Below are 16,280 nucleotides of genomic sequence, written 5' to 3'. Positions count from 1 at the left end.
ACTCATACACAATGATCAGAGCAGAAGCAGCTGTCGGTTTGTACCGAGCTGGAGTTTCTGTGTCCTCCTGACCTGCTCTCACTTTAACTAATAAACACTAACACTCAACACTAGTTATTAGGACCTGATCAGTACTTCGAGTTAACTTAGTGTTTGTTTGATTCGTTCCAGTACATCACCCCAGACTCGGTGTTAAAGTGACCGGAGCGACACTGATTCATGATCCGACACCATCGATTAATAACTAAATATATGATCATACGTTTGTCATCTCAATCATAACCATCCCATCCTGTTTACTGAGCTGGTTACATAAACCAAGAGCCAAATGTTTAATATTTATTCAAGAGCAATCTTTGTTAACAGAGCCAGAGTCCATTTTATTTATTGTTTTGGTTGTGTGTGTGGTTTATTTTATTTATGGTTTATTTATTGAGGATATTATAATAATTTTTACATTTTAATTCAAATGTCAGACTGAATATTCTTAAGAATTGAAAGTCCATTGCTCTTTGAAAGGCTTTACTTGAAGGTTTATGATCAAATATTTACATTTTATCAGTGGTATGAAATTGTTTCAAAACGACAACATTTCTGGGACAATATATCATCCAACAAAATTTGTTATTATGACAGGCCTACCTTAATATTTTCAATAATGCACCAAGTTAGAGGTTTGCTTTCACATTTTAAATCTTAAGTTCTCTGAGAATTTCTTTCATATCCAAGCAAAATTGGTATTGCAGACTGACATATCCCTAACTAAATCGATATTCAATCGAAACCTTGTGAATTGGAATCAAATCTATTTGGGAAATTAGTGGCGATAACCAGCCCTAATCAGCATGTACTTAAATTGCAGAATAGCAAATTTCAGAATAATATATGATTCTCAGCACAGAAGGGGATTACATCTGATGTCAGAGGGTCCCTGCATGTGGACACAGTGGAGGACCTGATTAGAATAAGCCTTGAGGGAACTAGCTTGAAGGAGATTGATGCCAAGGAGGCTGAACAGATGAGGTTCAGTCAGGGCAAAAGAGCTAGAAGGCCCAACTACAAGGGTTGGCCTTCAGAGGTGCCAGGCCCTAGTGGTGTTTAGGGGGATGTGCTCTAAAGGGAGGGGAAGGAGAGGCCTTTTGTAAGAGGAAGTTCCTTGTTTACTTGTTTTGTTGTGGTTGTTATTTTGTAAATTTTCAATTTATTACCAAAACATTTATCAGTTAAACAGTTAAGATGGGAAACAAGATGAATGTGTTGCGTTGTATGCCGTAAGTGGTGCGCCAACATTTTGTGCTAGTCTGGAGCCCTGACATTGTAATTTCTGTAAGTTGTCTATTAATGGGGGAAAATATGAATAATTGCGTTGCAGGTTAATTTAAGGTGTGCCCCTTAATGTTCTGCTTGCGCTCCTAAAACTTTCAGGAAGGGACTACAGAGCTCCTAGTAAAAAAAGTTAGTCTGGAGCCCTGGTGTGTGATTATCAGTTTCTGTCCTTTCTGAAGAGGACAGAGACGAGCAGACACACACACACGCACACTCCTGCAGACAGAAGTTCTGCTGTTTTCTGTTTTGTCCGGTATTGTTCTTGCAGCATTTATTTATGGGGACAAAGGGGTAAAAAAAAATCTCAAATTCACAACCTGCATGTTTCCCCCACATCCCCCACATTAAGTGTTAATGATTGGATCAATAAAACAAGGGGTGGATGAAAGGGAGCCGAATAGCGGCACTCCCAGAGCACATCCAAAGTGATCAATTTAAACATGCCTCCAAATGCACAGTTGAGCGGTTACAAACTTGGCAAACACCTTGCAGAAACAGCAAACAACAAACAGACATAAGATGTAAGATGTAAATCCGCTTGCTGCTCTCTGTCTATGAGTTATGTCTATCGTTGGAGCCAAACAGTGCCTCAAGCTGCCTTTTATATAGCCACAGCAGTTGGAGTCATCGAAGACCATCAGTTTTATGGAGACAAAGAGTGTTTTTATGGCAGTTGGCACAAGTATATGACTAAATACAACTTATGAAGCATGATGCTGTTCAATAATGATCCTGTCAGCCTATTCTTATAAAAAATGTGTAAAATTTAAGAAGAGCATTTCATGGAGAGTAAATTCGAACATGACTATTTGTTGATTCATTAGGCTGTTATTGATAATTGTGATCCAGAAATGTCTATTCAGGCCTGGAAAATTTGTCTTATTTTTTGAGCAGTTAGCCACTGCAAAGATAGTTGGTCTTATGCTGTCAATAGGTTTCCTTGTTGTAAATGGAAGGGTATCATGGCCGTGAGAAAAAGGGGTTTCTGATTAGCCAGAGGGGATGTATTGTATGTTAAAGGTCTGCTTAACTGGCTTTATACATCGAGAGTATGTTTGTTTTTACATTGATCATTGTTAGTACAGTATTAGCACTTACATGTGTCTTCTTCCACTGAGGTTTGATTGTAGCTTTCTTTTGCTGGGTGATGTGAGTGATTGGATCTCAATGCATCTCCGACCACACTAATTCATTTTTGTTTTAAAAAGCCTGCAGGCATTTTTTGCATCTGCATCATTGTTTTCAGAAGTCTCAGTCTTAGGGGATGGAAAACTCTAGAGTAATGTGGATGACAGGCAGGTAGAGCGGGTCGTCCACCAACCAGAAGGTTGGCAGTTTGATCCCTGTCTCCCCCATTCTGCATGCCTTAGGCAAGATACTGAACTACAGAACCCCAGCTTGCCTCTCTTGGCTGTGCCAGGAGTGTATGAATGATGTGTGATAGAGAAAGGGCCTCACATATATGTACTGTATGAATGTGTGTGTGAAAGGGTGAAAACTGTACTATAAGGACTTTAAGTTATCAGGACTAGAAAAGTGCTGTATAAATACCGACCTTTTATCATCTTTGGTGCTTTACATCTGTACAGCTTGTCCACATGTGATTCGTGGTCTGAACATGACCTTTAAGTTAGCTGACAACAGAAACAGAACAACGTAGCATTGAAATGAGAACTACTCAACAGGGTAACGTGAAAGTTAAAGATAGTATCTGCAGACTTACATTTTCACTTATTCAGGACGTGTACATTGTTCTGTTCTCCTTTGTGAGTGTTCAACAAGGCCATTGTCTCCTAAAGCATAATTTCTCTATATCTTACCAGACAACAGCTCTGCAGTAAAAATAAGTTATACAATATAATTTATGTGCAGCATCACACAGTTCTAACTATATTGATCTTTTAAATATTATTGGTGTATGTAAGGGTTAAAATTTACCTTAAACTTGCATTCATTTTTTGTGTTTTTAATTTGTATTTAAAACACAAATTTTTCTTTTTTCATCAACACTGGGATGGCATCATTCACCTCCAAGAATGAAACCACACTTAATATACAATCAAGTCATTCTGTCCTCCATCCAAACTACTTGAAGTGCAGGCTTTAGACAGGGATGAATGTGTTTAGCTTTTAGGCATGCACAGACGTACAGCACATGTGTGTGAGGACCAGACCTCTTCGTGGAGAGTCATTAGGTTCTACTAGTCCACTGACGTCCATCTTGTCCACCACTGTGAACAAAGACTCTCTGATTGCTTCACAAGTGGTCTCATCTCTGTAAGACTTCTTGAGTGCTGTGATTGTGCTGTTTTCATTTTTTCATTCTTCTCATTCTTCTCATTCTTCTCATTCTTCTCATTCTTCTCATTCTTCTCATCTCCTCTCATCATGTAACCCTTTCTCGTATCTTAACCACTTTGTCACATCATCTTCATTCTTCATTTCTTGCCTTTTTATCACCATCCCTGGTCTTTGTTCCTTCACTGTCCACGTTTATCTGTAGCTCAATTTTTTGGGGGATTTTGTATCCCTTTTCTGCTCTGCCTGTTCATCGGAGTTAGTTACAGTGTTGGATTCAAATATGGGCAACATGGGCAGCCACCTAGGGTGGCTTCTTGCATCCATGCAACGAAAAAAAAAAACTGAATGGTAACATTCAAGTGATTGGTTTTCTATTGATAATTGGCATGTCAATGATGTAAAGTCATTGTGTTGGTCAATTAACTGTGTTGGAGAGGGCATGGGAGTGTTACAATGTGGTCATGCCAGCTGTCATTCGTATCTCTGCAGTCAAACCATATTTACTGTATTGTTCAAATAATTCAACTAAGAAACCCTTTGCGATTTATCCGTTTTTATTTAGAATTTTTCTATATAAATATGGTGTTACATTGTAAAGATGTCTGTTGTGGTTTAAAGTTTCTGCTTGCTGTATTTTTATTTTCGATAAAAACACCTTCATTATTTATCTGTTGTATCACCAAATTAAATTTCGAAGATAATAGCTGCTTAGATTTCAAATATGTTGTCAGCTTATGAAAACTTTGATTATCTGAAAATTTCACTTTTTCATGTGACTTCACATTTGAGCCCACTAGCCTGCCAACATCAATTGTCATCTCTCTGAGAATAGCAGCGATATGAGATGTATACTAGATAGATATACTCAAGTCAGATGACCTTTTTCCTCAAGGTTGATAATCTTTCATTTGTTACCAAAATTAGAATGTAACCTTCATACTTTTATTGGACAGTGTAAAATTGTACAACAGCTTATATACAGTGATCTCCCCACAAGATACAAAATGGAACAACAAAAGTGATCAGAAGGAGTGATGTGTCTGATACTGGAGTATTTTGTTAATCCATTACAGTGAGCTGCGGAGTTGTGTTGAAGTGAAGCCACCTGAGCTTAACTGAGCTACTGATGTGAGCCATAATGCAATTATCTGTAGTGGAAATTTCTAGATCCTAGGGATTCTGCCGAGTATTAAGGCCAATTCATGCTTATGCATTGAAGCTACAACGTAGGTGCGCACATGGCCTACGCAGGGGGCCAAGCATTCATAGTTGTGTGTAGGTGTGTGTGAGTCGCGCTGCAATTACACCGCCAAAACGCTATTGGTGGAAGAGTTTCTATGCTGGTGTTGAGTGTCTTACGGTTCCTGGTCTACTTATTTACAACTTCTCTGGCATCTCTGTTTACTTCAGAACAATGGCGAGTGGATCATGTTGGAGTTGGAGCTGATAGATGCTAAAGAGCAATTACTTTTTCTTAAAGAACTGCAACAACTGTTCCAACAACTGGGTAGCATTTTTGTTTAAACGTAGTTGTCTCCTGTTTTTGGTTTAGTAGTTAGTTAGTTTAGTACGGAGCCCCGTAAAGGACCTGGAGGGGGAAAAAAATTGTTAGTTGATTAAAAAAAGTGTACTTTTGCGCAATCGCGCAAAACGTTTTGTGAGATCTCGCGAAGTTTTTCATTTAGGTCAATGTACTACCGGGTCAGTTCAGCTACCGACACATGCTACTCAAGCTACTCCCACAGAGTCCGAAGTGAAATGCAAAAGCCATGGAGGAGGACTTGCAAACATTTCTTCATTCGAGGGAGGTCCCACAAGCAGACATAGCGAAAATGACAAGGTGGGTGGAGAATTCTGTCAATATCGCAATAAGAAAAGCCGGGGAATTGACTTGAAAGTGATGGAGCTAGGGTTAATGTTATGAACATAAGCTAATGTTAGTGCCTATTGCCATGCCATGGCAAAAAATGCATACTTTAGGTATAATTGATAATTTTATCATGAATTTTTGTGACCAACTTTACAAATATGTCTTTCCGCCAATAATTTATCGGTGACTCACGTACTAAAAAGAAATGAATTCACATCGTGACAGATTTAGAGCTAGACATAGCTAAAAGAGCTGACACAAGGCTTGGCTGCGATCTTGCTAGTCCTAATAGTCAGGATTTGAACAAGATGGAATATAACAAAGCAACTCTTGCCATGATCATATCGGCTACATTATGAGCAGTGAACATAAACTTTAACACAATTCAGTCTCCGTTTGCAGATTATTTTATTAATGACCTAATGTTTGTAATGCAGAATAAATAAATGTAGTCACTTGTAGGACTGTTTATTATTAAACTGGAAACTACACCTGATCATTCAAAATAAAACAAAACCAGATTTCTTAAAAGTAGAAATGGATATAATGGGCTTTTGTGTTAAGCAAGCCAGCCTTTTATTGTGAAAAAACAGGAGAGAGTTGGCTTTGAATCTTTGTATGTGTGTGTATCATTCATGTTCAAAACAAGCATTTAAAGTATTTATTTTCATATTTTATGTTTGCAGGTTGACAAGGCAGTGCCATCCATCATGACTGATTTACAAATGGCACAATACATGTCTTCATATGGCGACTGAGTAGCTATTCTCTCCTTTTGTCAAACCACAAAGTGCAGCACAGATAAAGAGACTCTCATACAGAGATTAAGAGAGAAAATAGGAACACGGAAAATGAGATCGAAGACAAAAGGAAGGCTGTGTGGTGCATCAGGTGTGTTCCAAACGCATGGTGAAGGGATGGCCAAACAAGGAAATGGTGTAGCAGAAAAGACTTCCCGGGAGATTGAAATTGGATGGCTTAATTTTAGAGGTAAGGAATACCATCAAGTAAGGCCCAGACATGAAGGAGGAACAAGACATGCCGCCGTGGAAAAAAAACAACTGTTGCTCAGATTTTGGAAATGGGGAAGGAGCTATTTTTCCCAGATGGCCACTCAACAAAGGGGAGACTTGAAGAATTTGCCTTCCGTGTATGTGATTTTAAAAGAAAGCAAATTCATCGACATGACACTGACATAACAGACTTTATGAGCAATTGAATGGGATCCGGAAGATTACCTCGGTGGAGCAGACTGTGATGACGCAGTTGTGATAAATTACGTCAACAATGAGGGTGTCACACAGGTACTGTAGTGGCTATCTGTCAAAAAATGTTTTCGTTAAAATAAACTTAGAACAAAAAGCCACTGATGCACCAGTTCAGTTGGATTGTACTGAGGCAATTAAGAAGTCCATTGTCCAGGAAAGATTCACGTTTGGGTTGATTTATTTTCCAGTTCAAAGGCAAACATACATGTTCATACTGCAGCTTCTTTTCATGCTCTGGTTAAAAAAAAACATATCCCTTCCAGGTGCTTCCCCTGATCAACACACCTGCCACCTTTATTCTGAAACCTGGTCTGGTGCTTAGTGCCCCCTAGTGTCTACAAATATAGATGCAAAAATAACAAATAATAATATTCAAACTAATGAAATGGCTCCTACGTACGTTTGGGGTAAGGAAGTAGAAATAAAATTACAGCTGTTAACAAAATTAGAGAAAGGTATTACTACTGAAGTTCTATGAAGTACATATTGTAGTTTTGGTTACATTTTATTACTCAGTAAGTTTGTTTCTATGAATTCAAAAAGTAAAATATGCATCCCTACTTCCTACTGTGGCCTATGAAATAACCTAGTCTTATTTACCTACCCACTAACTACCTCACCCTTGTTTATATAGAGCTTAATTTTATTGCAGCAATAATTTATTAACATTAAATTGCTTATGCTGATTTAGAACCCTCTAAATTGCAATAACTCAAACAAGAGCTGATGAAAACCTCTGGAATTTGGTGAATATATCATTTTATTCTCATGAGCCTGACATGTTGGCTTCCACAACTTCAAATTTCTCCATGTTTATATGTAATTTCTATATCAAACATTTTACCTGAACTACCATTTCTAATGTATTGTGGTTTAGCAAAGTTATGCACAAGTTGTATTGAAAACAAATACCAAAAGTGTAGCCTACTATAGCAAGCTACAGTAGTAGTGGAAGTCAGCGGAGTCCTTTTGACTAGATTTCTGGGATTGTGCAGCAGTTTATTTACACAGATTTTTGACTTTCATGAGTATTCCTGATTTTAAATGGAAGATAGGCTGAGAAGACTCTTTTAAAAAATGCAACTGCAATCACATCTTAGACTTTAAGGGTCAAAGTGTTTTCTGTGAATTAATACTTTATACTTTATTCATCCTTCAGAGTAACCGGTTGCCTGGAGGACCTGTGCAGGATTTACAGCTCCCATCGTCTTCAGCTAATGGCCTCCCTTCACTACATCTACTTTCAATACATGAGGCAGCAGTGCAAACTGGAAGAAACCCTGAACACAACCTTTAAACCACTTTATGATTTTACATACCTGCGGCATGTCAAAGGCATTTTTATAGGCCCTGGAGGAGCTCTGTCAGGTTTGAAAAATGTACTGTTCTGAGACTGTCTGTTTATTTGTATTATTTTTATTTTTATGTTTGATTTGTCATTTAACATCTGAGGCACTGAGCCATGTGATGAGCAGTCTGCAATTCTATTTTCTGTTGGTGCAATAGTACATCACTATAGTGTTAAAATGTGTTAGTTTTAAAATGATTGCCGCTTTCACTTCTGTCAGTTTTACCCCAACCCAGGTTCGATGCTAGTGTTAATATTGTGTTGTTGTTGCTAATCGAAAGATTTGAGTGGTTCATCACTGGTAGAATTGTTGATGTTAAGGTTTTAGTTATACCTTTATTCAGGGAAATACATTGTTTGAATGTTGATGTTGAAGACACCTATGTGAGATGCTGTTTACAGAAGAACTAATGTGCCATGTGTGAACTATGGCCTGAAAAGACCTGCCTCTAACTGTAAGCCATAATATGGCCAATTGGCCTTTAGAATGTCTACAGAATATTTCCAACATATCACTTTCATTTCCTACTGTCTTAAATTTGCTAATTTCACTTTTTAGAAACCAAATGTTTGTGCCATTGAATGGCTTTTACAATGTGGAGTAATTTTATATTTCTATGTTCTTACTTGGTCTTACTTAATTGGCAAAATTTGGATTGGCAGATTCAGGGATGCAGGCCAGGATTTCACACAAAAATACAGAATAATTATTACTAATATTTCCACACTCCAAGATCAAGCACTTGTGTGGTTATTTTTTACCCCTTTTTTACATTACACTGCAGGAGTTGTTTATGCACAGATATCTTTATTGTTTACATGTCCTTGATGTTTCTACTACTTGTTTTTGGTAGTAAAGTCCGACTAATTGTGTTTTCCAGTTCTTAAGCACACACCATCACTTCAACACATGGTCAAAAAAGGGAGGAGGGATGTAGACAAAGTAGTATTTGAGTTATCTTATGGTTTATAACATCTAAAACGGGACTGGTGCTTACAAAAACTGGTTGGTGTATATAGAAACAGTACATGAACAGTACATTGTATTATTTAAAGAAAACTTTCAAATGGGAAATGACAGAGGGAATTATTTGTGGAACCAGCTCTTCTCACTGGACACAACTAAACACAGTGCTCCTGATTTACTGGACAATGTACTTTTGATTTACAGAGATGCACTGATAGCCTCCCTTAGGTGCATAAACAAGTTCACAGCCTGATAAGGATCTGATGGTGGCCATAAAGATATTGCATAGTTCATACATATCTTGATCACATGGTATGGTCAGCGGAAAGACACATTCATTTTTGCACAGTTAAACATCTTCAACAGGGGAAAGGAAGTCTCTTTTCTAGTAAAGTTCCAGCAATGCATACATAACATTGGGCCGACCACTGGCGACATTCAGGTTCCTTGATGGCCTTATGGTGTGTACGTTCCAAACCTGTGCAGTGTCATCCAACTCAACCTGTTAAAAATAATTTATAAATGAAATTAGGAGGAACTACCCATATATATAGCAACTTAAATAGAGCACTTAATTATAGAATTCACACATTACCACCTCCCTTCCTCCCTTTCTCTCCATCTCCCTGTCTTTCTCCTCCCTCTTCTTCTCTCTCTCTCTCCCCTTCTCTCCATCTCCCTGTCTCTCTTCTCCCTCTGTTGTTTCTACCATCCTTCTCTCACGTACACATACAAGCATACTAAAACATTATAATTCATTGACTCACCTGGATGAGTCCCATGCAACAAAACTGAAGGAGGCTTTTGTCCAGAAATCCTCCGTCAAAGAACCCGTTGTCTCTGAGGTCTTCAAACATGGATAACCAGAACACAAACGCGCATTGTCTCCGAAGAAAACCCCACCAATATTCGATTATTTGATTGGCAGTGCTGGCTCCCTCCAAGTAACTATCAAGGGTTCTGTCTTGGTTAGTGGGGACAAGGAAACGCTGAAAGCCTCGAACATAGCATTTTCGGTTCCAAGATCGCCTCTCACAACTCTAGGGCAGCCCCCTAAACGCTGCACTGCTTCTATGTAATACCCTCCAATTAACTTTGGGTCACTACTCGTTGTGTATGGGTTAAGCCAGGCTATTTTCTTGAAAAACCATCAATACTTCCATTGACACAAATGCCATATGGCTTTAGTTTGTCGTACGAGTCCAGGTGCCAGATGAAGTTCGGTCATCTGGAAAAGTATCTCCTTCGTCTGAGATGTCCTGCTTGCCTGCTTGACACTCCTCGGGGGTCCAGCTCCTTTAATATCAGTCTCACATCCTCTTTTCTCACACGCAGACCATGTTCTCTACACTTCGTATACATCTACCCATGAAGCTGCCCAGAGTAAAACAGTTAGTTCATAATAAATTCGATCACCACCGCCAATTCAGAATAGTCTTTGCGACGATTGTGTCCCCTTGCGCAGTACTCTCTTCAGATGCCTCTCGCTTATCTCAAAACCTCATGCTTACTGCCCAGAACTGATCTAATATCATTGTATGTAAGACCAATCTCAAAATTATAATCTATTAATCTCTCCCACAGGTTTGAACGCTCCATTGTTGTGTTTTCAATTTGCCGACCTGACCCGGAAGTACATTGACCTAAATAAAACACATTTGCGAGATCTCTCAAAAGTGTTTGCGATATCTCGCAAAAGTAGACCTATATTTTATTTTCAACAACCGATTTCAGTAGGTAAGTTTAAGTTGTTAGCCTTAAGGTTTTTTGGGGGGTTTTTTTGCTCCTGGCCGACCCTGAAGCAAAAAGAGTTTTAATAAACCTTTAAACGAGCTGTAATAACTTGTTGCTGGTGGTTCTTGGGAGCTGAGAAGAGGGGAGACTCATTCATCATGTTGCGACTGAGTTTTCTCCTGGGCTGGGTCGTAACACAACTCAATTCCAAAATGGGGGACGAGTCTGTCGGACCAATCGCAGCTCTTGCAGTCGCCTCAACCCAAGTAAAATTTTTGGGAAGGTACACGTCAGGGTACAGCATAGCGCTCTGCGTAGGGTACGGCGTAGCTTCGACGCAAAACCATGAATTTCCCAGTCCGTCACTCAATGTCCAAGGAAAGACATGGAAGACACCAGGGTGAAGGCAGCATGTAACTTTTCATTGTTTAGCATTAGATGGTATGTGACCCAACCAGCAGATATAAAACAATGATATGATCCTGCTATACTTATCTTTCTGGTAAGGTCATTGGTCATCTGGTCATTCTGGTGGGAGTCCATCTGCAGATGTTGAATTAAACTTACAGAAAGACCAGAGTTGATTGTGGTCTTTAGCACCACATACCCCAGTTTATATATGAGCGTACTGCGTCCTGCTACTCCTGCTATGTTCAGCTTACAGTGTTCATTAGGGTTGGGCGATGTCTACTTGATTGGCATATGACAACTATTAGAGGAAGCCATTGTAATGGATGATTATCAGTGCAGTTTAGCAAACTCTCAGCTGCAGCCTGTCATCTTCATCTGGCGCTGAGCTTCACTCTCTGGTTAAAATAAGCACTTCGTCACAACAACTGTAACAAATTCACTTGATGACACGCCTGAATTAAACTTGACTGGTGTCAGTACATGCTGTCTTTTCATAGTTCATACTCCAAAAAGACTGTGGCCTGTGCAATCAGTGTTATAATGATGTGAACGTAATGTAGTTTTCTATCACACTGACTTAAGGTCAGTATAAGCTAATAAGCTAATAGGAGTTAGGTAGGTTCAGTCATTCTGCCTACATTTCCCATAAAGCAACACATCAGACTATGTATTGGCTCCAGCAGAAAGCGGACAGTGTGAATCACTGATGTTTCCATCACTTGACACAAATTAAGAAAAGGTGTATTATCTGTGCAGTACTGGAACTAAAGGTTTGTGATAAGCGTGCCTCAGAGAAATGAAACCCTCAGTACTTCAGCTCAGTTCCTTTGCCCTTTAATTACATTTGCTAAGGGAGCATTCTGGAGATGTTTTCTCTCCTTTCTTTCTCTGGTCCATTTGTCTGAGGACAGGGCCATTATTCTCTATTAGAAAGCTTTTCGTCTGTGGAACACAGCTCACACAAATCGAGATAGTGCCTCGCCTGTCACCTCTGTTCATTTTACAAAAAAGCCATTGTATTCAGGCTTTGAATAACATGTTGTATTATCCAGCCTTTTCTCTGCTCTCTCTTTGAAGAAAATCATTGTTAGTCTGAGGATTGTTAGTCATCCAAAAGCTGCTAACATGGGCTGATTTAGCAAGAGATGCCGAAAGGCATCGTTCCACCTCTAACAAATTATTTTACAAAAGCTATTACCATCAGCACAATTACGTTGTTCCATTGGTGCTTCAACATTCTTCAAAAGTCCAGAGACATCCAAGTTAATGTCAAACTGTCCAGGATGTACACAGCCCTCGCCCAATTCCAGCTTGGATTGGTTCTATACTCTCATGGATGGATGATATGCAGAAGTCCTCTTGATAATGTTGCAATACTTAAGGTTTATGTAATGTTTATGAGTTTTAATAGAGTTTGGTGTTAGTGGATTGCTCCAGAAGAGCACAATCCTTTTTCATTTCTCTCTAAATGTGCAGTGACGTCTTTATCTTCTGCAACACTAACGCAGATTATGAGTCGTAGTTAGATGGATACGTATACCTTTATATGAATGATTCTACCAGTAGAGATACATGTGCATCCAAGTCTTGGAGTGCTCCAACTTTCAGGTACTTATCAATGTCCATGAAAAAAATCTACAAGATTTTTTACTTCCACAACTGTTACTGTGTTATAAAATGTGATGGAAATTTGACCTGGTGAGACTTCTGAAATAAAGAGATTAGAGAATAATAGTCTTTTAAATATACTTTATTCCTTGCAAGGAAGGTCAGACAATCGTACAGCATGCGAAGAGCATTCTGCAGAGGGAATAACAAAGAAACAGTGTGTGTGTGTGTGTGTGTGTGTGTGTGTGTGTGTGTGTGTGTGTGTGATTGTGAGAACTGAGTGAATAGTAAAATCCCAGGAGATAAGACACAAGCTGAAGGCCTCCTGGCCAAGACACAGGTGAAGGCCTGACAATGACTTGAGTCAGACTGAAGATTCTGTATTTCTGACAAGAGCAGCGGCTATTTCCACACAATTGAACTTCATTCATACAGCAGCTTTAATACCAACAAGTGGCCCACAGTGCTTCACATCACACCATCAAACCAAACACAAAAAAAGATTATGCAACATCAAAATTTGCAACAATAAAACAATAACATTATGAACTTAATAACACGATGTGTCATTGCAGCTTGAATGAGATTTGAATGATTTGGAGCAGTTAATTAGGGGTGGCAGTGACTCTGGAGGTAGAGAGGGTCATCCACAAACCAGAAGGTCTGTGGTTCTGTCTCCAGCTCCTCCAGTCTGCATTCTGAAATATCCCTGAGGAACTGATCCCTGATGGCTATGTCTGCAGCGTATGAATGGTGTGTGATAGAAAAAGCATGGCGTATAGATGTGCTGTATGTGAATGTGATGTATACTGTAAAGCACTGAGCACTGTCGATAAGACGAAAAAAGCGCTATATGAAAACAATTCATTCGGTTGAAAGGACTTAATTGCCAACTGTGTTTGTCAAACCATTAATCAAATTTTATTTATATACCCCATACTCAGAAATGACAATTTCCTATAATTAGTATAATAAGTGTGTCTGTATTTTTTTTCTCTTGTCTCAACAGCATCCTCCCCGTGAAGCAAGGCATTATGCTGGGCCAGTACCTGGGAGCCTTCAACCTCATGGAAAATTTCAGGGGACGCAGCCAAAAACTTGAGTGAGGTAGCAGAATAAGAAGTGAAGAATGAGATGGAAGTATTAAAGCTATCCATTTCAACCCCCCTTTTAATCCTAATCTTCCTAGTGTGTTGTTGAAATTATACAGCCCAGGACAGAACAGTAGAGGGCAACAAATAAATACAAATACTGATTGTCTTTTGGTTTCTCTATATCTTAGACTGTATAATCCATCTTTTAAGCCTAAAAATCATATTTATGCAAATGTTTAAACTACATTATCATGAGTGATTTTTAAATATGATTTTATAGAAAACAAAAACAAAAATGCTTTCAAAGATTACCAGGACTCTTCCTGATCGATTATGGAAATTTAATGTGTATGCAAGTGCTCATAAATTCAGCCAGCCAGTGTTCTTGACTGCTACTACCTGTTAAAGTACCAATATGGTTGGATCACTATACCGTTAATACAACAGCCAATATTTCAATGTCATATTAACAATTTTAGGGGTCCACCATGTATGTTGGGTTTTAAGACATTTTTTTTGTTGTTAATCTGGTTCAGTGTCATTTCACATCTCACAAGTAAAGTGCCTTGGCCACGCACTCATCCTCAGGTACAGTGAAGCGAACTGAGGTTCTTAGGTCAGTGATACCTTACTTTGTGTTTAGCTGATAGTCCAGACCACTCACAGCTCTTTGCAGTAAGCAGACTCCTACTGAACATGATCTACCTTTTTTTTTGCAAACAGCAAATTTCCTGACTGTTCATACATTAACTGGAACTGTACTAGCTAGTAGCATACTAGCCTGTTGGAGATAGCAAGTAGGTGACTGGCGACCCCTCTGCTTTTCTTATTGTTTCCATATATTCGTGCATTGGTGACATTTTCCACCCAAGCAGAGCGCATACTCTGGGTTACGTTTCTATTAACTTGGGTTTGCTTTGACTTTGCTTAGTGTGAACACATCTGATCTTAGCTAAGCTCATGTCGTCTGAAAACTGAATTTCCAGAACATTTTGAGGGCACAAAGACAAAGTTGTCCCAAACTGTGACAAATGTCAGATAAATTAGCGCTAAATTAGAGGCGGTTAAATGGAAGCAATATGCATCCGTAGTCTCCTAGTGAGCAAAGCAAACTTCAGCTATATCCATATCCATTCATTTCCTACTGTGTTATTCCTGTCATCAAGCTAATGTTAATTTGAAAAGCTACAGAAGGGTCTACTTTATGGTTTACTTGCAACATGCACAGCTGTGCTTTAACATTACAATTATGCCTGCTATTAGTCTTGTGTCTTGATGTAGGTAAAACTGTGTCAGAAGAATCACAGGGAGCTTGAATATCTCAGTGTTCTTCCACTAATATGTTCAGATATCAAGTACCCTTTTCCCTGCGGGTGAACCTTTTTTCAACATTCAGAAACAACCTGAAGTCACAGTTTTTTGTTACTGTTCTTTTTGAAGTAATAGCCAAATGTGTTGCACTAATTTCCGGACAGATTTTAACAGTCCTATGTTAACTGATGAAGTACATTTACATGCACTAACATTGTTTGTAAAATATTATATTATAAGACTATAATAGACATATCTGAATGCATATCTATCAGGGATCATCTAAACTTAACAACGTATTATATCAATTGAGTGTATGTAATTTGCATTTGACATCTCTCATCTTGAACATGTATTCTGTAAAAGCTTAATTGTTGATATATCCATATGGAACAGGGTCCAGCGTATACCAGTTGCTTTATCATGTAAACCATTAAAGAAATCAGTTAAAGGAATGTAGAGATTGTTGTTAAGTATGTATCAAGCAGTACATTTTCAGGGTCAGTCTCACAATGTTTGAAAGTGAGCTACCTGCAACACTTATTTAGAAAATCCTGATGATTAAATTTCTTTTCAAATGTAAAATCCCAGTGTTTTGAGTCTCTTGTTCAACATTTTGAAGTGGGTTCGCCTGTATTTATATCACATCAATTAATGTTTTAGACCTTTTATGGTACTAGTTAAATTAATGATAAATGATTGTCACATTATGAATTCAGTTTGTTGGTGTTATGTTTTACTTTGTTCTCGGTACGAAAAGAAGTTTGGAGTAATTGATGCTTTTCGTTTGCTTTTCAGTGTTCCATATTAGAGCATAACACAGCACAAACACAAGCCATTGGCGTAAAATGAATTAATGGACTTTGATCAGCCTCTTTTTGACCATCATCTTTAAAGCATATTTAAAAAGCAGTCAAAGGACTTAACACTTCCTGATAAATATCCCCTCACTCAGCTGCTCCAAAATATAGAATTACATTGATTATAGTAAGAATGCTGCCTTTAAATCTGTTGTTGTCACATCAAAGTCATTCAATGCTTT

At 38.5% G+C, this 16,280-nt stretch overlaps 1 protein-coding gene across 2 annotated transcripts in view; it reads left to right on the top strand.

Moving 5' to 3' along the window:
* The window catches only part of LOC118117767 (epidermal retinol dehydrogenase 2), a 55,810-nt gene extending 39,987 nt beyond the window's left edge, over window positions 1-15,823 (top strand). For both annotated transcript variants that reach the window (XM_035170306.2, XM_035170307.2), the window contains exon 7: window positions 13,843-15,823. In XM_035170306.2, coding sequence (XP_035026197.1) covers window positions 13,843-13,939 — 97 coding nt within the window. In that variant the 3' untranslated portion in view covers window positions 13,940-15,823. The remainder of the gene's footprint in view (window positions 1-13,842) is intronic.
* Window positions 15,824-16,280: the final 457 nt, after the last annotated feature.

The sequence above is a fragment of the Hippoglossus stenolepis genome, chromosome 11 (assembly GCF_022539355.2).
Source record: "Hippoglossus stenolepis isolate QCI-W04-F060 chromosome 11, HSTE1.2, whole genome shotgun sequence".
Lineage (NCBI taxonomy): Eukaryota > Metazoa > Chordata > Actinopteri > Pleuronectiformes > Pleuronectidae > Hippoglossus > Hippoglossus stenolepis.
Note: the sequence above shows the minus strand (reverse complement) of the source record. Positions and strands in the feature narration are given on the sequence as shown.